The sequence below is a fragment of the Opisthorchis viverrini genome, assembly GCF_000715545.1.
Source record: "Opisthorchis viverrini unplaced genomic scaffold opera_v5_309, whole genome shotgun sequence".
Taxonomy (NCBI): Eukaryota; Metazoa; Platyhelminthes; class Trematoda; order Opisthorchiida; family Opisthorchiidae; genus Opisthorchis; species Opisthorchis viverrini.
The window spans coordinates 52,553-76,479 of NW_008751967.1; the positions used below are offsets into that span (position 1 = coordinate 52,553).

At 41.3% G+C, this 23,927-nt stretch overlaps 1 protein-coding gene across 1 annotated transcript in view; it reads left to right on the forward strand.

Moving 5' to 3' along the window:
- T265_09842 (hypothetical protein) overlaps window positions 1-23,927 on the forward strand; it is a gene marked incomplete at both ends in the record, with an annotated part of 63,801 nt that overhangs the window by 22,007 nt on the left and 17,867 nt on the right. The window contains 3 exons of the mRNA XM_009176035.1: window positions 10,262-10,616; window positions 17,159-17,392; window positions 18,603-18,747. Coding sequence (XP_009174299.1) covers window positions 10,262-10,616; window positions 17,159-17,392; window positions 18,603-18,747 — 734 coding nt within the window. The remainder of the gene's footprint in view (window positions 1-10,261; window positions 10,617-17,158; window positions 17,393-18,602; window positions 18,748-23,927) is intronic.

The following is a 23,927-nucleotide window of genomic DNA, read 5'->3' on the forward strand; positions in this document are numbered from 1 at the left end:
TGATTGATGATGATTGATGATGGATGATGATTGATTGATGGTGATTGATTGCTGATGATTAGCGATGATTGATGATGATTACTGATGTCTGATGATAACTGGTGATGACTGGTGATGATTGTTTGATAACGACTAATGATGATTGATGATGATTGACGATGTTTCATGATGTTTGATGATGATTGGTTGATGGTGACTGATGCTTATTGATAATGACTGATTGATGATGATTTATGATGATGGATTGATGATGATTCATTGATGATGAATAATGATCATTGATGATGATTGATGATTTATCATTAATGGTGTTGATTGATGATGATTGCTGATGGTTGATGATGATGGATGTTGATTGATGATGATTGATCATGATTGATTGATGACGAATAATGGTGATTGATGATTAATGATGAATGGTGATGATTGATGATGATTCCTCATGATTGATGATGTTTCTTGTTGATTGATGATTTTTGATGATGATTGATGATTACTGATGATCATTGATGACTGATTGCTGATTGATGATGATTAATGATGATTGATGATGATTGATGATGATTGATGATGTTTGATGATGATTGATGATTGATGTTGATTGATGGTGATTGATGATTGGTCATGATTGATGATGATTGATGATTGATGATGACTGGTTGACGGTCGTTGATTGGTGATGAACAATGATGATTGATGATGTTTGATGATGACTGCTAATGATGGTTGATGATGATTGATTAATAATGATTAATGATGATTTATGATGACTGATGCTGATTGATCGTCATTGATGGTGATTGATTGATGATAATTGATGATGTTTGATAAAGATTGATTCATGATAATTGGAGACGATTGATGATGATTGATTGTTGGTAATTGATGATGATGACTGTTGGTGATTGTTCATGATTGATGATTGATGATGATTGATAATGATTGATTGATGATGATTTATGATGATTGATGATGATTTATGATGACGGGTTGTTGATGAATGATTGATGATGAACAATGATGATTGATGATGATTGATAATGGTTGACTGATGATGATTGCTGATGATTCCTGATGATTGATGATGGGTAATGATGATTGATGATGTTTGGTGATGATTGATTGATGATGATTTATGATGATTGATGATGATTGATTGATGGTGATTGATTGATGATCATTGATGATGACTGAATGATGATGATTCATGAAGATGGATGATGACTCATGATGATGATTGATGATGATTGATTGATGGTGATTCATGATGATTGATAATGGTTGACTGATGATGATTGCTGATGATTCCTGATGATTGATGATGGGTAATGATGATTGATGATGTTTGGTGATGATTGATTGATGATGATTGGTGATGATTGATGATGATTGACGATGAATGATTGATGATGATTCGTGATGATTGCTGACGATTGATGATTGATGATGATTGGTGATGATTAATTGTTGATGATTGATGATGATGACTGATGATGATTGATTGATGATTGATGAAGATTGATTGATGATGATTGCTGATGATTGATGGTGATTGGTAATGATTGATGGTGATTGGTGATGATCGATGATGATTGATGATGATTAATGATGATTTATGGGGATGGATTGATGATGATTGATGATTGGCTGATGAATGACTGATGATGAATGATGATGAATGATGATTGATGTTGATTGCTTGATGATGATTAATGATGATTGATGATGATTAATGATGATTGATGATGATTAATGATGATTGATGATGATTAATGATGATTGATGATGATTAATGATGATTGATGATGATTAATGATGATTGATGATGATTAATGATGATTGATGATGATTAATGATGATTGATGATGATTAATGATGATTGATGATGATTAATGATGATTGATGATGATTAATGATGATTGATGATGATTAATGATGATTGATGATGATTGATGAAGTTTGATGAAGATTGATTGATGATAACTGGTGATGATTGATGGTGATTGGTGATGATCGATGATGATTGATGAGGATTAATGATGATTTATGAGGATGAATTGATGATGATTGATGATGATTAATGATTGATTGATGACGATTGATGATGAGTGATGATGATTGATTGTTGGTGATTGATGACGATGATTGGTGATGATTGATTGATGATTGATGATGATTGATAATGATTGATTGATGATGATTTATGATGATTGATGATGATTTATGATGATTGATGATGATTTATGATGATTGATGATGATTTATGATGATTGATGATGATTTATGATGATTGATGATGATTTATGATGATTGATGATGATTTATGATGATTGATGATGATTTATGATGATTGATGATGATTTATGATGATTGATGATGATTTATGATGATTGATGATGATTTATGATGATTGATGATGATTTATGATGATTGATGATGATTTATGATGATTGATGATGATTTATGATGATTGATGATGATTTATGATGATTGATGATGATTTATGATGATTGATGATGATTTATGATGATTGATGATGATTTATGATGATTGATGATGATTTATGATGATTGATGATGATTTATGATGATTGATGATGATTTATGATGATTGATGATGATTTATGATGATTGATGATGATTTATGATGATTGATGATGATTTATGATGATTGATGATGATTTATGATGATTGATGATGATTTATGATGATTGATGATGATTTATGATGATTGATGATGATTTATGATGATTGATGATGATTTATGATGATTGATGATGATTTATGATGATTGATGATGATTTATGATGATTGATGATGATTTATGATGATTGATGATGATTTATGATGATTGATGATGATTTATGATGATTGATGATGATAATGATGATTGATGAGGATTGATGATCATTGATCGTTGATGATTCATGATGATGAATAATGATGATTGATGATGAAGAATTGATGATGGTTAATGATGACTGATGATGTTTGATGATGATTAATGATGTTCCATGATGATTGATTAATGATGAACAATGATGATTGATGATGATTAATGATTGAAGATGATTGATGATGATTGATGATGATTGATGATGATTGATGATGATTGATGATGATTGATGATGATTGATGATGATTGATGATGATAGATTATTGATGATGATTGATGATGAATGATGATTGATGATGATTGATTGATTGTGGATTGATTGATGATGATTGATTGATGATGAATGATTGATGATGATTGATGATTAATCGTGATTGATGACGATTGATAATGATGATGAATGATGATGATTGATAATGATGGTGATGATGATGATGATGATTGATGATTGATGATTGATTGATGATGATTGCTGATGATTGATGATGATTGCTGATGATTGATGATGATTGATGATGATTGATGATGATTGGTAATGACCGATTGTGACTGATGATGGCCGATGATGACTCGTGATGGTTGAGGATGATTTGTAATGATGGATTCATGATGATTGATGATGATTGATGATCGATTGGTGATGATTGACGATGAATGACGATGAATGATGATGGTTGATGATGATTGATGATGATTGATGATGAATGATGCTGAATGATGATGCCTCGTGATGATTGATTGATGATGATTAATGATGATTGATTGATGATGAGTGATGATTGATGATGATTGATGATAACTCATTCTGATGATTGATGATGATGATGGTTGATGATGATTGATGATGATTGCTGATGATTGATGTTGATTGATGATGATTGATGATAACTCATTCTGATGATTGATGATGATGATGGTTGATGATGATTGATGATGATTGATGATGATTGCTGATGATTGATTTTGATTGATGATGATAGATGATGATTGGTGCTGACTGTTGATGGCGATTGATGATGATTGATGATGAATGATGATGACTTATTGATTGATGATGATTGATTGATGATGATTGATTCATGATTGATGATGACTGATTATGATTGATGATGATTGATGATGATGACTGGTGATGTTTGATGGTGATTGATGGTGATTGATGATGATTGCTGATGATTGGTTGATGATGAATGATGATTTTTAATGATGTTTGATGATGATTGGTAATGATTGATGGTGATTATTGATGATGATGGTTGATGATGATGATTGATGATGATGATGATGATGGTTGATGATGCTTCATGATGATTGATGATTATTGATGATGATTCATGAGGGTGATTGAAGGTGATGATTGATGCTGATTGTTGGTGATTGATGATGGTGATTGATGTTGATTGATGATGATGATTATTGATGATGATTGATGAGGATGGTTGATGGTGATGATTGATGAAAGTTGATGATGATTGATGATGACTGATGATGGTTGATGGTGCTTGATGAGGATTGATGTTGGTTTATGATTATTGATGATGAATGATGATGATTGATTGGTTGATGGTGATTGATGATGATTGATTGATGGCTGCTTATGATTGACGATGATGACTGATGATGATGTTGATGATTGAGGGTGATGATTGATGGTTGATCGTGATGATCATTGATGATGATTGATGATGATTGATTGATGATGAGTAATGATGATTGATGATGATTGATGATGATTGATTGATGATGAGTAATGATGATTGATGATGATTGATTGACGGTGATGATTGATAATGATGGTTGATCGAGATGATCATTGATGATGATTGATGATGATTGATGATGATGATGGTTGATGATGATTGATGATGATGATGATGACTGATGGTAATTATGATTGATCATGATTGATGATTGATGTTGATTGATTGGTGATGTTTGATGGTGATGGATTGATGATCATTGATGATGATTGATGTTGATTGATAATGATTGACGATTGATGATGATTGATGATGATTGATGATGATGATGGTTGATGATGATGATGATGACTGATGGTAATTATGATTGATCATGATTGATGATTGATGTTGATTGATTGGTGATGTTTGATGGTGATGGATTGATGATCATTGATGATGATTGATGTTGATTGATAATGATTGACGATTGATGATGATTGATGATGATTGATGGTGATTGATTCTGGTTGATGATGAATGGTGATGATTGATAATGGTTGATGATGATTATGTTGGACGATGATGATTGATGATGTTTGATTATGAAATTTGATGGTTGATGATTGATGATGATTGATTGATGATTGATTGATGATGATTGATGATGACTGATTATGACTGATGATGATTGATGATGATGATGATGATGTTGATGATGATGATGATGATGATGATGATGATGATGATGATGATGATGATGATGATGATGATGATGATGATGATGATGATGATGATGATGATGATGATGATGATGATGATGATGATGATGATGATGATGATGATGATGATGATGATGATGATGATGATGATGATGATGATGATGATGATGATGATGATGATGATGATGATGATGATGATGATGATGATGATGATGATGATGATGATGATGATGATGATGATGATGATGATGATGATGATGATGATGATTGATTGATGATTGATTGATGATGATTGATGATGAATGATGATGATTGATGATGTTTGATGTTGGTTGATGATGATTGATGATTATTGATGCTGATTGATGATGACTGATTATGACTGATGATGATTGATGATGATGATGATGATTGATGCTGATGGTTGACGATGATGATTGATGGTGCTTGTGATTGGTGATCATTGATGATGATTGTTGATGATTGATGTTGATTTATGATGTTTGATAGTGATTGGTGATGATTGATGATGATTGATTTTGATCATTGTTGATGATGTTGGGTTTTTGATGAATATGGTTAATGATGATAATTGATGATGATTGTTGATGATTGATTGGTGATGATTGATGGTGATTGATGATGATTGATTGATGATGATTCATGATGATTTCTGATGATGCATGATGATTGATTGGTGATGGTTGATGATGATTGGTGATGAATGATGATGATTGATGATGGTAGATGAGGATTGGTGATGATTGATGATGATGACTGATGATGATGACTGATGATGATGGTTGATGATGATGATTGGTGATGATGATTGATGGTGATGATTGATGCTGATTGTTGGTGATTGATGATGATTGATGATGGTGATTGATGATGATTGATGAGGATGGTTGATGGTGATGATTGATGAAAATGGATGATGATTGATGATGACTGATGATGGTTGATGATGCTTGATGACGATTGATGATGGTTTGTGATTATTGATGTTTAATGATGATGATTGATTGTTTGATGGTGATTGATGATGATTGATATTTGATGATTGATTGATGACTGCTGATGATTGATGATGATGACTGATGATGATGTTGATGATTGGGGTGATGATTGATACTGATGGTTGATCGTGATGATCATTGATGATGATTGATGATGATTTTTTTTTGGGAAATTGGGATTTGTAATGCTAAGTTACGTCAGATGGACTTGAGAGTAATGAACTCTCCCGGGATAAATGAGTTACGCTTCATAGGTTACACATGTTAGGACATGTACTGCGCATGCCAGAATACCGTCTGCTTCGTGGAGCTCTTGCAGCCCAGCACTGTGCTCAGTGGTAGCGACTGAGAGGTGAACAGTGCAAACGAAGTATGAAAACACTAACTAGTAAACGTAGTTCGTTCGACCGCTGCTCCTTCCCCGGGTGGGGACCCAGGGGCTTAACTCACCGAGTGTTTATGACTGGCGGAAATGACCCAATCGCACAGTTAGTGGCGCTTGTGAATCAAAGCTACCTCCTTCAATACGTAACTACCTGCTTGCTGAACTAACTGAACATACCATCATCTCTTGATCTTATTTCCCTCACCCTTCTACTTTTCAGTGATCGAAACTGTAGCAGCTGGAACCAGCGTACCTATGGTACGCAGTTTAAAGCTGAAAAATTTGTTGATTGACAGTTTAATTGGCACACATCTGAAGAAGGTGATCTCCCTTGCTCGTGCCTCTCGTGTCCAATCCATGACGAACACCTTGTTGAACGCCTCAACAGCGTTTAGTCTACCTATCTGGGCGTTCATTTTACCAGCAACCACAACGAAGTCTGAGATTTTAGAAGAGCACCTAGAGCGTCATCGAAACTATTTTTGGCAGATTCAGAGCTGCAGTCAGTTGGGGCGCAAGCAGACACAAACTGTGCGACGGACCTCACTTCCCCTAGGTTCTCTCACGGACGTAGCTGGAATCTGGAAGAGGATGAGGAGGCAGTCAGTTCAACCGCGGTGCTTGCGTCCAGTTGAGAACCATGGGCTTAAACTAGGCGTGGTGGCTTTTTCTTTGTTCAGGTCTTTTTCTGCCACGTACCATGCACGAACAGTACGTTAGTCCCAGCTGCCTCATTTTCGGTCACCAGTGGACGTCGTATCCAGGTACTACTGACAGTGATACCGGCACTTTGTTGCTTTTGATTTGCTCTGGTTGCTTCCTCGTCAGCATTATCCTCAGTTATAAGCGGGTGCGTGTTGTGCGTTCATGGCATCCTCAGTTACGTTCGCCGCTCAGTTGGGGAAACGGATGTATTCAGTGAAGGCGATATCATCTGTTCAGGAACGCCAGTGTCTTCATGATTGAGCCGCTACTGCATGTGTCGCTAACCACTGGCGAGTTGCGCCCAGGAGTTTCCATCCAATTAGCCGGCAGCTGTTATTCCGGTAGGGTTTGATTCATAGTGTTTTCATTCCTCAACGCCCCACCGTTGCCCAATTTAAACAGAATTTTCCGTCTCCAGCTATATCTTCTAAATTTGCGTCCTTCCCTTGATGTCTCGACAATACAGTGCAGAACCATAGTGAGCTTAAACCGTTCCTGTAGAAATCCAAGGATGGTAATGTGAATTTGGGGTGCAGCACTTCGGATTCCACGCCCACTGGGACATCTCAAGTTCACACTGGTGTCAGGCTTCCTCTCTCGAGAATTCTATTTAAGCATCCTTTGAGAAATTGTGAGTCCTGAGGCCAAAGGAACCACGGCGTTTTGCCAAACCCAAATTTTGAGTGGAAATAGTGAGGTACCACAGTGTGTCTACGTTAAATTTAGCAAATTTTCTCTGGATCAAAGGATATCCTGTTTGCTGCATTTTATACCAATTATTCTCACTTTTATCCTCCGTTCACATGTTATTGACAGTATTGGACCAATAACATGGTTTCGCGGTTGTGAAGCATCAGTGTTCTCTGTCAGTGATGATGATAGTGGATGGTGGTGGTGCATATACGATGTGCGCAATGTGCATAGTGGGAAAGCATATAAAACTACAGCTAAGTGTAATATGCTACCCTTGTGTATGTGTAGAATTTCCCAGCTGAGCCGCAATCAGGTTGGCGTGTCTCACATTGCCAACGCACCTGAACTAGTATCTACATTCAATGGCCCATAATACTAGGTAGTTATTTGACAACACGGACAAAACCCCGGCACATATTCCGTGGGGACGAGTGTCCAGTAAGTTAAACGTACAATGTATGGGATGAACAGTTAGTATTCCCGCAGTTTATGTCTCTAGATCTGTGACGTGCAGCCTAGTGAATCTTTGGAATCCCCTGCTGATCAATAACCGGTAGTCTAACCTATTCACGTAATGTTTTGGAAATAAAAGTTTTCTACCATTTAGTAGAGTCCTTCCACTATATCCATAGACACTAAATCTTTTGCTCCATTTTCACTTGATACTTATTTTGAAAAGCGCACCACATTGACGATTATTAATGTCCACTGTGTTCGCAAATTTCAAGTCCTCGCCTACTAGTTCGCCAAAATCTTTTCAGAAAGGAAATAGCACCTCTTGGGAGCCGTCAGCGAAATAGCCCTTCTGTCAGAACATTAACTGAACGGATAATGTGGACTGCACCTCAAGCTGCAAGTTGACGATTTACTTGTCACCCGGTCTGTCATATGTGGGTCGAACCAGGTATGTTTAGCCTACTTCACTGGACGAGATGGGATTAAGAGCACAGGGCAAATTTTCAACTACTTGTACGGTATCTATCTGCGGGCATCTATCAACAAATTACATGGTTTCAGAGTGTTTCGGGTTCCCTGGAATATTTTCCCCCGCTTGATCACTTGAGTTTGTCCGTATTTTAAAAAGGCGAACAACCAAAACTATTTCCATCATAGGAACCCTTAAACGGAGGTTTGCGTCTAAAATACTTTGATGCCTGTCGCGGGATTGTAATCTTTTTCCCTTCACACATTGGAATATGTTCGGAAATGGTCACAAGTTTTGAAAGGTTAATGTGGAAAGATTCGGTACCGTGTAGCTTATCCGTCAGTATGAACTTAGCACGTCATCCTGCTGTAATCGGTCGGGTATGCCTCTATGTTCTCGGTGACTCGCTAGTGCCCTTTTTTGAGTTACGAGTTCATATGGCTTTGATAACAGCCCAGCCATAATCGAAAACCGCTTAGCCTATTCAGTTTAATGTCCTGCTTCGCTCGCCTTAGGACAGTAGCGTGGATTTGACTGCAGGCATAGCGTAACGACATTGACTACTGATGAAGCATGCGAATAGTCTGTGGCCATGTTGAAGCTCCGTTCCACGTCTACTGGAAATTGAAATTTGATACGGAACTTGTGGAACTGCTCTGCAGTATTCGTTTGCAATTGTGTAATAGTCAATGAATGTCCATGAAAGTTCCAGAAGACGCGTGAGATAATCAGTTTTTGAAAACTATGTGCATATGAGACGTTTACTTTCCTGTCCACTAGCTTGTAACTGCTTAGTTGGTGTTTGCTAATGAATAGCTTCGCGGCGTAGGGCTTTCCTCTTTTCAGTAGTAGTAGTAGTCGTTCTTTTGAAGTGCTGTTCACAGGTAGACAGCTAAGCCATTTCCAGAGAAACCAGCGAAACGCACGGAAGATTATTACACTGATAGCCACGCTGTTTCGAGATGTTGCGTTGCAAGCCAAGTCGGTTGGTCAGCAATGCATCAAATATTACTTCATTATACATGGATAAAATTATAATGTACTGACGTTTGTACGCGGTTCAGAGCACTTTTCACTGTTTTCTCCGGCGCTGTCGTGAGTTCCTCGCATAAGTACTCGATTATGAGTAGAGTTTCTGGGAAAACTACCCAGTTGTTTTACTAATCCATAGCATTACACTGGACCTTTGTCTGCAATATCCAATCCATCCAAAGTGTTCCTTGTTCTGCTGTTTCAAGTTACGTCGCAGCCTCTGGTTCGGTTTACTTCGACACAAACAAATTTGCTTGCGATCCAATGCACTTCTATGGGAAACTTGTGCCCACGGCTTACGGAGACACAGAACAACTTGCTGCTGGCGAAGGAGAACTGGCTGCTGGTGGTGAAAAACGTTCGCCGAGTGATTTCGCATTATGGAAGTCATCCAAACGCGGTGAGCCAGCGTGGCCCAGTCCTTGGGGTCTCGGAAGACCCGGTTGGCACATAGAGTGTTCCGTAATGGCCAGCAACGTTCTTGGCGATTCGATGGAAATCCATTCCGGTGGTGTAGATCTGAGGTTCCCCCATCACGACAATGAGTTGGCTCAATCTGAGGTTAGCTTTCTTTCAAGTAGTCTCTTACACGCTTTGCACTTTCTAATCATATACAATAAATAGTTTTCAAGTAAACAGTGAGGTCGCTTGTTGGTCATGGTGCGAACCTACCTACCGGAGAGTCCATGGTTCGAGTTTTCACTATGGTGGTTTGTGGTTTCCATATGTTCAAATCTGTCGGCGCAAATACGCCGCACCAGTGAATAAGGTTAAGCACCCAGAGTGATAAAATGACTAGTCCATGGAAGATTTTACTTCCCATGGAACAGTAGATTTTCATGTCAGCGCTGCACCGAAATAAGAACATGTACGTCCATCTCGTGTTCGTAAGTTTTATCTTTATATCACGCTCCCTGTGAATAGTCTATTCCACGATGTCAACTATATTTTTTAACTCCTTCCACATTGTGCTTCGATCGATCCGCTTCTGTCGCCGACAAATGATAATCATCGGGTTATGGTGGTTGGGACATGCCACGCAACCGTCCACCAAAGGAATTGGCCTTTTCCCTATTGGCGAAAAGGTCACGGGGAGTAAGCTACAGGGTGGCTGTGAGACGAAGGTAGTTGCAATCAGACTGGTTGCAGCCAATTCTTCGAGTCACCCTGGTTAACACCCATGTTGTCCTCCTCGCGCGTGCTCGGAAGTTCTAGGTAGCCGATCCCAGTGGCGAGCGCGTTGTCACTTCCTATCCGGATTAATTCGTTACGTCATGTCTCTTATTGTACGCGGGAGCTTTGTTGGTTGAAGTTCGGAACAGATGCTTGATCAGTGCCACTGGTCATGCTCAGAACTGTTTTCTCCATCGCTGATCGAAGATATAGGCATCTAGTTCTTTACCGTTATATCTGAAGACGTGATGATTTTTCGCACCATCGCACATCGCTTTTCCCCCTACTCTGCAGTAGGTCTTTCTTTTTCTCGTTATTGTTTGGCACTTAGACCCTCACCAATTCTACCACCCTGTGTTGGTCGGACTTGAGTCGTCCAGTGCACTGGCTATACTGGCCGAAACTTTGTTTCCCCAAGACAACCATGCCCACAAGGTCAACAACAGTAGCGAGCCCAGTACCACGAGTAATCCTAATAGGAGCTGGTCCAGATGTTGAGTAAAGAAATATAGTCGTATTCAATCAATTGGAAAAAGTTTGGAACCGATTGAGAAGTCATCGTTTCAGAAGGGCTTGGTAAACAATCGGTAGTTTTTAATCGGGCAACTTTTCGCTTTTGACACAAAAACTTCATCAGGCCAAGTGGGCAGGTCACCAATTTGGCCAGATTTTAAGGCAGACAGAGAACCAATCACTGAAACATCTCATCTTAGCGCACTAGATCAGTGTTAAGTGTCAATTAGTGCGTTCGTCGAAATCTTGCGGTTGATGGGTTGGGGGAGTTTCAAATTAGTTCCGATCGGGTTTGGATCCCCGAAGTTCCACTTCAAGATGTTTCAATTAATGATTCATATTGGGTACCACTGGTAGACTTCGTTGGTCTGTATGGGCTTGTGCGCGCTACGACAATGTGGTTGAAGGCAGGGGAACATGGGTTAGATTAAGTGGAATCCAGATCTAAACTACATTAGGCCGTGGTCTATCCCACAGACTTCTAGTAACTCCTAACCAAAGGAAATGAAGGGGAAGCCATCCAAAAGCAACACCGCAAAGAGAGACAGATGCGTAGGTTCGAAAAGTTACTTTCTAAGGCTTAGGTTTCTAGTGAGCTCCTGACGAAGCCTGAGCCCCCTACTAGCTATTGTGGTGTGGTGAATTCATCGCACAGACCGCTGTGTGAGGAAAAACGCTGTCTATTAGAGAGGAGCTTAAATTTTGCAATAACCAAAAGGGTGATAAGAAAAGGAAAAATAATCCTTAGCGCTGAATTTGCGTTTAAAAACTTTTCGCCAATGGAGGCAGAGAAGCTACGGGTACAACTGGTCACAGTCCACAAGTCTAAGCAGCCAGGAGCTCCAAATATTACACCAGCAGAGCAAAGAGCATTAAAAACCCTAGAACTGGTTGAAAACATAGTGATTACAATTACGGATATGGGTAAGGTCACTGTGGCTATGGAAAAAATTGACTTACTACAGGTTAAACAACACCTAGTCGGTCCTTACCGTCCAACTAACCGTGAGAACATTACATCCACAATGAACAAGAGTAAAGTTGAAATTGGGACGTACTCGCTGTCCAAGATAAATCACCTAGTACAAGGTAATTCTTATCGATTGTACCCCCAAAATTGAAGTCCAACCACAGCTTCACGGCCTACAGAAAATCCATAAAACAGAAGTCCCGGTGAGACCGACAGTGGATGGAATGGGAGCCCCACCAAAGGAGCTGGCCAGATTCTGGGCGGCTATTGTAAAACTTCTCTACGGGGAATCTAGTACTTACATTAAGGAATAAGATGACGTCGCCAACAAAGTAGCGGATGCCACCGCGGAACCAGACGACATTCGTGTAAGTTTCGATGGCAATTCAATGTCAATACAAATGTGCCCAAAGGAAAGCTTTTGGAAATAGCCAAATGACTGCTACTGGCGAACAGGACACAGCTTAGGTAAATCAAATAGTGAAAGGTATAAAAGCATGCCTCAACCTCACCCACTTCGTTTTTGACTCAGTGTTTTGCACTCAAGGCCAAGGTTTAGCGGTAGGATCCCCAAATTCTCCGGTTTACGCAAATATTTTTACGGAAGGTTCTGCACAGAAAGCTTTAGCCGGATTCCCGTAACCACCTAAGATATTCTGCTGTTATGTAGATTACACTTTCTTCGTGGTGAAACGAAACAAGGCCAGTGAGTTTTACCATTATCTGAATGACCTGAATCCACACATCAAAGTTAGTGTGGAGATAGAGTCAACTTCGGGTACACTGAGCTTTTTAGACTGTATGAAACGTAAGTTGGGGGAACTAAAGACCACAGTGTACAAAAAGCCAACAGACAGTGGGGCGATTTCGAACTGCTCGTCTGCCCATCCGAGGTCGGTTTTTGCCAGTAGTGCCTTGTCAATGTTTAGGCGTGTAAGGGCCCTGTGCACAGAAGAGGCTGATCGAACATCGATCCAAATTGAGGTGAAGCACAAACTTCGGGGTAGTGGATATCCAGCTAGTTTAATTAGGCGTCAACTGCTAAGGGTGTTGGTACCGGTGGCGAAACCCATTGGAGAATGGATTGGGACTGTCGTCTTTCCATATAAATCAGGGATATCGGAGTGTTCTAGACACGACCAACATAAGAGTGGCCTTCCAGAAGGGAATTACTGCGCTCCGTACTGGTGCAATTAAAGAATCGAGCGTCACTGAAAGTCCCAGCAATGGCGGAATACGCACTGGACACGGGACACCAAATATTTTCGGAAAATGTCGAGGTTTTCAGGCATGGACTACGGTCCACACCACAGAGTTTGATGGCCGAGGCGGTGAAAATCGCCAAGCATTCCGGTGTAAATAGGATGGAAGACATAGAACTGGCAAGTGTGTGGAGAACGATCTTGGATGGGTCGAGGTGACATGTGCTGGTGTGCGGTTATCAGGAGGAGTCATCAACACAAGTAGTTTAGATCTGGATTCCACTTAATCTAACCCATGTTCCCCTGCCTTCAACCACATTGTCGTAGCGCGCACAAGCCCATACAGACCAACGAAGTCTACCAGTGGTACCCAATATGAATCATTAATTGAAACATCTTGAAGTGGAACTTCGGGGATCCAAACCCGATCGGAACTAATTTGAAACTCCCCCAACCCATCAACCGCAAGATTTCGACGAACGCACTAATTGACACTTAACACTGATCTAGTGCGCTAAGATGAGATGTTTCAGTGATTGGTTCTCTGTCTGCCTTAAAATCTGGCCAAATTGGTGACCTGCCCACTTGGCCTGATGAAGTTTTTGTGTCAAAAGCGAAAAGTTGCCCGATTAAAAACTACCGATTGTTTACCAAGCCCTTCTGAAACGATGACTTCTCAATCGGTTCCAAACTTTTTCCAATTGATTGAATACGACTATATTTCTTTACTCAACATCTGGACCAGCTCCTATTAGGATTACTCGTGGTACTGGGCTCGCTACTGTTGTTGACCTTGTGGGCATGGTTGTCTTGGGGAAACAAAGTTTCGGCCAGTATAGCCAGTGCACTGGACGACTCAAGTCCGACCAACACAGGGTGGTAGAATTGGTGAGGGTCTAAGTGCCAAACAATAACGAGAAAAAGAAAGACCTACTGCAGAGTAGGGGGAAAAGCGATGTGCGATGGTGCGAAAAATCATCACGTCTTCAGATATAACGGTAAAGAACTAGATGCCTATATCTTCGATCAGCGATGGAGAAAACAGTTCTGAGCATGACCAGTGGCACTGATCAAGCATCTGTTCCGAACTTCAACCAACAAAGCTCCCGCGTACAATAAGAGACATGACGTAACGAATTAATCCGGATAGGAAGTGACAACGCGCTCGCCACTGGGATCGGCTACCTAGAACTTCCGAGCACGCGCGAGGAGGACAACATGGGTGTTAACCAGGGTGACTCGAAGAATTGGCTGCAACCAGTCTGATTGCAACTACCTTCGTCTCACAGCCACCCTGTAGCTTACTCCCCGTGACCTTTTCGCCAATAGGGAAAAGGCCAATTCCTTTGGTGGACGGTTGCGTGACATGTCCCAACCACCATATGTTGGTGAGCAGTACTTGTCCACTTAGTGATCGTAATGTGTTTGCGAGTTGTCGATATCACATCATTTCGTTGCGGATGAGTTGCAGACAGATCACTATCACCAAACAACAAAGGGACCCGGTTCCATAGTACTGCTGTTGCAGTCACCCCACCGCTAATTCTTTTTGTTTCGACCAAATTCATTTCGGGCAAAGTTACTGTCTCCTTGACAGTGCGTGCATTGATTGCCTTTGTTGTAGTGCTTTATGCAGTAGTCAAAATAAGTAAGCTTGTCAAGCCCCAAGCCCCTGTGTCGGCGTTTCAAATGGATATAGTTGGGTGGGAAATCTTGGTGAGAACAAGATATCGCAGCATGGGTTTACTTCTGGCATTCTATCTCCTGCAATGTAGTGTAGTAGGTTGTGTCAACTAAGGACCACTGAATGACAGTCCTCCAATCTTTCTCTAGGTATCAGTTCGATTCCTAGACTTTCGGATCACTGGATCGTGCGTCCTATGGTTTAACAAAAAGAGATGAGGAACAACTCTAAAGAACCCAAGTGGTTGTGATTAAACTTTTGAACAATGCGTAAATTTTAAGACAACCAGAGGTCGGTGATGCAAAAGGGTCCGAAACATGTTCACAAGAAAACCTCAAGAACATTCTTGTGCCAAAGTATACTTCGAAGAGTTATGTTGCCTACAGGTTGTTTTTGCCTTACTGCCTCCGCCACCGGACTGGTATGCCCCACATATAAAAGGATTAGACTAGTTTGCGATTGGCTCCAGGGAACATTTCTGATACCTGTTTGATCACAGGTCGGCTTCTCGGTTCTATGAAGGGAAATTTTACTTCTCCCTCTGTATTGTTCTTCAGACTTTTGTGGCATCGGCTGAAAATGATCCAACTACGATTATCGCCCATATCGTTACGACCCTGTCCGTAAAACTAGCAAATATTCTTGACCATCTAATCAGGGAAATAAGATAATAGCATTCATTTCGAATTCCGGAGGATCTGTCCAACCCAGCAGCGTTCAGTGTCCCAATCGAAAGCACTCACTCCGTCATGGTAGTGTGCAATGATCTCGGGGAGTAAATGGCTTGAATTAAGATCTTCATGGTTCAAACATATCAGGAGGACGAACAAGTAGTAGTTGAACGAAGGAGATGAAGTGAGGCCTTTCCCCTGGCGACCAGCTCTTCCATGTTTACGGAAGCATCTGTGATACCTTCCCCCGAGGATGGAAGGGTGAGAAAGGGCGAATCCGAAATCGCATACTTGGATCGTTCGACGGTCGACCGTCACCGCCAGCGCACTGTTCACGGTCGAAATACTGTTGAAACCAGTGTCTTGTGCTATCCGAAGGGAATCTGCTATGTGGAGTCGTATTTGGAGTCAGACAGTTATGTTCTCGGGCTAGACAAACTTCGTCAGCCAAATGGGTCAGTCATTGCCCTTGGAAAGGATCCACCCTAATAATCGTTACCTTGCGGTTCAAATCATTTAGTCACAAGCTCATGATAGGGCACTTCAACCAAACTTCCCCCCTTCGGTTTGGGCAACTAGGAAGTGTCATAAGTCCTTGCATCGCTCCACTGACCCTTCTGATTTTCATCCCTATAAAACGGAGTATTTATGTTTTTATATGTCAAAGTCACATGGGTATTTTGAGGCCAGCATGTTCTGTTGCGGTGGCATGACTAACGTACTGAGGTTAATGCTTCAGTTCGCCTTTGATTAACGGACTAAACATCCACTTTTACGGCCATTATCCATCAATAAAAGGGCAAGGATAATAATAATAGGGATTATGCGAATAAAGCACTATCTGTCAGCGTTTGACCACCACCGAACACTCTTCTTCTTGAACCTGACAGGCTTACTTTGGACATTCCCACTGGGTGCACTACTTTCTGCACTCGGGACATCTCACCATATCTGGTTGCAAAATGTCGAAGTCATTAAAGAACTTCATCACCATCCGGGATGCGCTGAAATGTCACTCTGCACGTCGTCTGCGGTTAACCTTCCTGCTTCATTCCTGGCGTGATACGATGGATTACAGTCAAGATACTTTGGCTGAAGCCATAAGTTATGAAAAGACGCTTGTAGTAAGTCCATTTACCTCATGTTACCTATCTTGTAATTATCATGAGTGGTATGCTTGTTCGACATATGCCAAACTAGTTTTTAGCTATCTTCACCTACAAAGTGTTTTTTTGGATCTGGTTGGGAGCTCAGTTTTACCATGCTTTAATGAGCTGCCCTGTTTGTTGAGGTCAACTGCATGCAGGACCTGATTGGATGCCATTGATTAAACCAACTCCTCCGAAGTAAAGCACTTTTACTCACACCACTGTCACTGTTAACAGCGGGCAGTTTTCGTGTTGCTCTGAAGAGGGTAACTCGCGTTAGCGGTAGCAACTGGTCATCCTCTGTTTTTGAGGCATCCCAACTCCTTATTCTATCTACTCTTGACATCTTTCCCAGGTACTGTGCTAACTGCAAGGACGAGAGGTTGAGCACAATGCACTAAGGGCTGACAGCAGCTCGAGTGTGCTCGGTTTGACGCCTGATGAGCCGAAGTTGCTGTCGTTATAGGTCTTTTTACTAAGATACCACCAGCTTCTCGGCAAACGATATAAACGTTGTATGAAGTTTGGTTGGGTTCGCATGGATGCCAATTTGAAACTGCATCCCTGGTGCTTGACTCACTAGACGTCCTTAGTGGTTCGCGATCTTCAGGGTGAACAGCTGAAAGTCGGATACCAACTCCGTACATTGGTACACTATCTGACGGTTGGAGCCTATTTTTGCTTTGCTTTAGCGAATAGTACAATGATGACCATTTATGGAATGGCTGGACTGACTAAACTCTTGCGGAGGGAATTGTAACCCGCTGCAAAAAGACTGTACCCTATCATGGTCTGGCGGTTTGCGTAGTTCTATGACCCACTGTCAGGCGAACGCAGCTGTCAGTTCCTAAGAATGGGCCTAAGAAGGTGTCGCTGGGGACGGGTGATAGAATATAATTGTACGTATGCGGCGTGAAACAACTTCTGTGGTATCATAACCGATGGAGTGTTCTCGTGGGTGGTGTCATGGGTTCGGCTTTTGTCCCGGATGTCTATTTTTTCTTTCTTCATGTGTGCTTGGATTATTTCTAAAGCTTGTGGCTTGTAGCATGTTACAATTACGCGGTTTTCCACTCACTATAGAAGAATGATCGCAGCGTGATGTCTCATTTGTTGCTTATTCATGAACACCTTACTTCACTTGAGGTTCAGTTGAACATTGTTGCGTTTTTAACTCATCCTACAGGATTTCCTATATAACGCCACAAACCTGCATTTACTGGCGAACACCTTGGCTGCATCCTGTAGACAGAGTTCACACTCTTCGGAGCATCCGTTGCGTTCCCACTTAGCAAAAACCCAACAAGAAGTTTACGACGCNGCTCTTTGTGGTAAGTTTTATTACTCTCATTTTGAGCACAGCTTGTATCTTTGTCACTTAGCTTTTCGTGTATCATGGCTACAATCCATTACGTTAACGAGTGCACTATTCGCCGGGATGTTACCGGTTGGCGAAGTTCCGAAATTGGTTTAAACACATATTCTGCTTCCTATGGCTACCTTCGCGTTTAAAGCAGCATTATCCAGTTGAACGAACAAGTCGATCGCGATTCGTGTTCTCCAGTTGGCAGAATTTCCTTGTGGTTACTCCTTAATCGATTGCGCTGCATGGTGACTGTCATTTCAGAAAACATACTTTTGCTTGTTTATGTAATCAGCATTCACAACAGGTAGATTTAATAACCCATATTCGTAGGCGGAGGGTATCGGAGACTAGTCGTAGAATACTTTGACGTGTTCAGGAAAACCCACTTGAGTGACGCGTAAAATCACAAGCCAGAAATTGTGGATTCTTGATATTTATCAAAAGATGTGGTATTACATGTATAAAATACGTAGTAAAAAGGGTACAAACCTCGTCAAAGCTGTTGCACGAAGTAGTGCAAGTCCAAAGAAACCCCGGAGAAGATGACAAATCGATCTTATTTTGTGGCACACGCCTGGGTACAACGCGTGGTGACGCAAAATGGTCAAAAAGCGCGCGTAAAGGATGGCCGACCAAATTTGTTCGACAAGTCAAGGGTTAAAAGCTCAGGAGCGATTACAAATGCGTATCGAATCTATGAGGTAGACGCAGTAAACAGCAGCAGACAAGGGAAGAGTTTGACCAGGGGAAAGGAAGTACACTAGTGTTGAAATAATTTCTGCGCACGGAAGTGTGTGCTGTATATTCCTCGTGGTTGTAGTCACATACTCGAGTTTTCCAGGAGACAAACTGGGTAATCGGAAAGTTGCGATGCACCAAATGACGTATTCCGTCGTTGCCGGAATTCATCAGTACGTTGTATGGAGCTAATGGCCCTCTAGCGCATAAATTTCTCAACCGGGGTAATGCGAACCATGTGCGCTCAGATGTAAGCGGATGTCCGCCTCACTTTTTCTGGTCTAGACATCAAATTTTGTAAATATCGAGTTCCGAGCGAAGAACACTCGTTGTGGGATTCATTGTCGGTGCCGATATCAAAAACATTTCCAATCAGACTGCGACAAATGGCACACCAAAATCTCTTACGTTTTGTGAAATGAGACTGAGGCATCATCATGATCAAAGACAGCAACATCAGTGTTGCCACTGATGCTTCGCTGCCGTACCAGCTATCTGTACGTTTCTCCCTACACACCTTAATCTTTAAACACTTAATTGATTTAAGTGATGCAGTTACGTTGTGTTGAAGTGCACAGTGGAATGAGATTTTCCCTTTAGCTCTAGTCATAGGGAAGTGATCATCTGCCTTCATTATCCGTTTGACGTGCTGGAACAGGTAAGTAGAGTCGTCCCATATAGGGTCGACTGAAATACGACCGTGCTTGTTAAGACACTTATGGACTGGGTGACCTCACTGGTGTGTTATTGCCAATCACGGTTGCTTCGTATGTTAGTTTATTCTTTTTTCCACATATTTTTATGCTGATCTGTAGAGTTCTGGAATATCACTGTTGTGATATTGCAGTATCTTCGTACTATGTATGTATCTCACGTGGTATCAGCTATCATATGAGATCGAGAATTTTTTGGGAGTTTTTCTCGAATATTGAGAAGCCATTGTCATGGCATACTGGTTCGAGGACAGTTGTCCCCGATATAACAAAATTGGTTCGCATTTCCCACTGCATGTTAAGATGTCATAAGAACAAACAAGTGACGGGTCAGGTGTCTGGTTGCCTATGGACATACAGACTAAATTCACACTCGACTACACTCGGCCGTCTTTAAACATGACCTCAAGTTTTTCAACTTCGTATGTTTAGGAGTGCGCTCCAGTGAAAACAAGCTCAATGGCATACAGACCTAAGTGTTTGAGTGGGTGAAATTTCCGCGCTCACAGGTCGAGTTAAGACGTAACACACGAATAGAACGAAATTCGCTTGGTTGTTCACTCATTTTACTACACGCTCACACCCACTTTGGTTCTGTCAGTTGACCGGATCTTTTGTCAATAACCCGATTGTGGAACGCAGTGATATCTGCCAACGACGAATGATTATAGTCATGCAAGATCCACTCGTGTCTTTTTGCTTGATTGGAAAAAATGTACCATCAGACGGTTTATATAGATATGGGATGCCAGACAAGTACGTGACTGTGCTTAAGGTACTATACAAAAATATCTGATAAAGTTGGGACGTACACAGCGCTCTCGTCACCGTTTACTACCACTCCTTGTGTGCGACACAGTTGCCCTACTTACTCGTACCCTGTCAACTTTTCTTCCGACGACATCCTTTATTAGATCCTGATAAGGCACACCAATTACGGATCTGAAGTTCGCACATAACATCATTTCTCTTTGCTAACACGGAGTCATACCAAAATTTTCTGGATCGAATTGTGCTCGGGGCTGCATGGTTCGACATGTATTCTGAACCTTCGAGTTGTAGAGTAATGGTGCAATAGTGGATAAAAAAACTTCTGTCTGCTGTCATCTGAGTGGCGATCAGCTGGGAGTTGTAGGTGGTCCTATGTCCTTGATAAGTTGTTACGGCTAGTAGAGTTGTCGGAGGTAAGTTTTCACTGTGTATGTTCAAGACATAATTAGTATTATCCAATATATAACAGACTTGGTGTCGAAATGTCGTGAAGTCCTCGTCGATGGTATATGAAATTCTCGCAGCTGTGCGCATAGTTTTCTTGTGTTTTTGTAGAGTTTTCTTTTCGGTTCATTGACACATGAACTATCTGTTTTCTAAAGCCCGGTGTTTACCCACTGTTTCTCGTACCTACTAAAGGCAGCGTATCAACTAGAATGAGGTCCGTTGAAAAAGATAAATGTCCAGATGGCCCGGTTTTGTTAGGCGTGGTTTCAGTTTTGAACTTAAGGCTACTATAACGCATTCTAGGAACCACTTAAAACCAGCTACCTAAGCGATCGCTATTCATGATCGCCCGTGGAAATCACGAATAAATGAGGTAGTCAGCGATGCCGTGATGTAAATCATCATAATCGAATTCATGGTTATACGTCGGCCAGGATGCTGCCAGGGTGCCCAGACCTAGACAGGAGGATAATTAGGGTTCTCAACCAAAGTCTTTGGCCTAAAAGCCTGACCGCAAGGCTGCGGTGTTTGGTTGAAGACACAGGTGCCTTACAATTTTTATGGAGCATCTTTTAACCCTCAACCTGGAGCGTCGGGAGACTGTGTTGATCAGAACTCTAACTATTAACCAATCTGGTATGAGAGACTGTGAGTGTCGCACGGAGATTCCCCAGTATAACTCAGTAAGTCGCGGAGGTACACAAATCGTCACACGATGTTAAGGTCCAGACTCCTCGTGTCGGTGAGTTTAAATTGAAAATGGTCCCACAAAAACTAGTGGTAAACTGGGTGGGAACCATAGAAATTTCAGATTCGATTAGTCCCCACAGAGACCGAATAGCTCAATGGATTGCGGAAGCACACAAACCGCCACATCTCCTTAGGAAGGAGGAATTTAGCTATAGACTCGGGTTTGGTGATTTTATGTCGAACTTCTGGTTGGGAATCCGGTCCGGATCCTTATGGCTGAAATTGTTTGATGGCATGTCCAAATCTGGATTTGGATAGAAAGCCTGTTTCCCGTTGCTTTTCTCCGTACTACAACGAGGAATATATATGCAAAATAGCATCGAAAATATGTGAAACGTGGTCTCTTGTTTGTTCTCTTTTATCCGTTAATTTGTCCCATTCGGTACACGGCGCGTATCAGATTTAGCGATCCATAGTAGTCAAATCACTGGACGTCTGGGCGTAGAAACAAGCCACAGACAGTTTGCGCGCAGCCAACTGTTGTGATGCATGCAAGCTCTTCGCACGGATGTGAACCCCAGCGAATGATATCGATGGGCGTAGGTTCAGAGACCTGTCACAAACCATCTTCCGGCGTATACGTGATAGAATATCACTGGTCATCGACATGAGTTGTTTGTTTATCATGCACATGCCGACATCGCTTGTCAGTTCCCCTAGTGGATAGCCTAGCGGTGTTTTATTAACTGTGCGACTAATCATGTTGTCATCTCTTGAATAACGACGTCATGTGGGTGGTCATTAGAAAATACGACAAACTTACATGGTTCCAGTTGGTTGCGCTTATCAGGTGGACTGATTATATTGAGGAGATTCAGCTATTCCGAATGGCTCACTTGTTTCCTAGCACTGCAACGCGTCTCGTCACATGGTTTCTCACCCCTGCTTCGATGACCATTCTTCATGCGGCACAGTCGAGTGTCAGATCCTCCAATGACTTACCGTTTACAAGCCTACCTGATAGCTGTCCTAATGGTGGAATTCCTGGCATCTCCGATTCCGGACTCAGTTCTTTAGATGGCTGTAGACATGCGAGTTTGGGCCATTCGTTTCATATAGCCTAACACTTTCTCAGTTGTCGAGCTAAGAAAAGAGCCTGAGGAACAAGCTGCCGAGTGTATTGTTCGGCAAACTTTAAAGTAACCTTCCAATTCCTGTTTGTCCATATTGGTTGAAAGAATTTCGGAACTTGCATTTTGTGTAAATGTCCTGGATCCACCGACTATATGAGATTTGAGTACTGTTGTTTGTCCTAGCCATGGTGAGTTACGCGCAAAACCCCAGTATGAACCGTTCAAATGGAGGCTTATCAACAGATACGAATACAATAACACAATGTTAAGCTTGTACGAACATCACATGTTGGGATTACGTTGGCTTCTATATACCGGGTCAGGTACTGCTAATCCCAAATGGTATCCTGTACAAATAAGTAGGTAGGAAACAGTGCGCGCTCCGAAAGTTCATACTCACTTAAGGCAAAGCGGCCAAAATATGGCGAAACACAAGTGATCGATTTGAACGAACTAGCTAGGTCAGAGAGCGGTTTGTGTTCAGTATACGGGCACAAAACGAAAACAACAAAATGAAGAATCCCGCTGTATACAATAAGAATAGGAGAAAGGGATCGACACCCCCCTCCAAAGACAGCTTGGCTTTCCTTAGTCTATCAGCTACGGATTATATATATATATATATATATATATATATATATATATATATATAT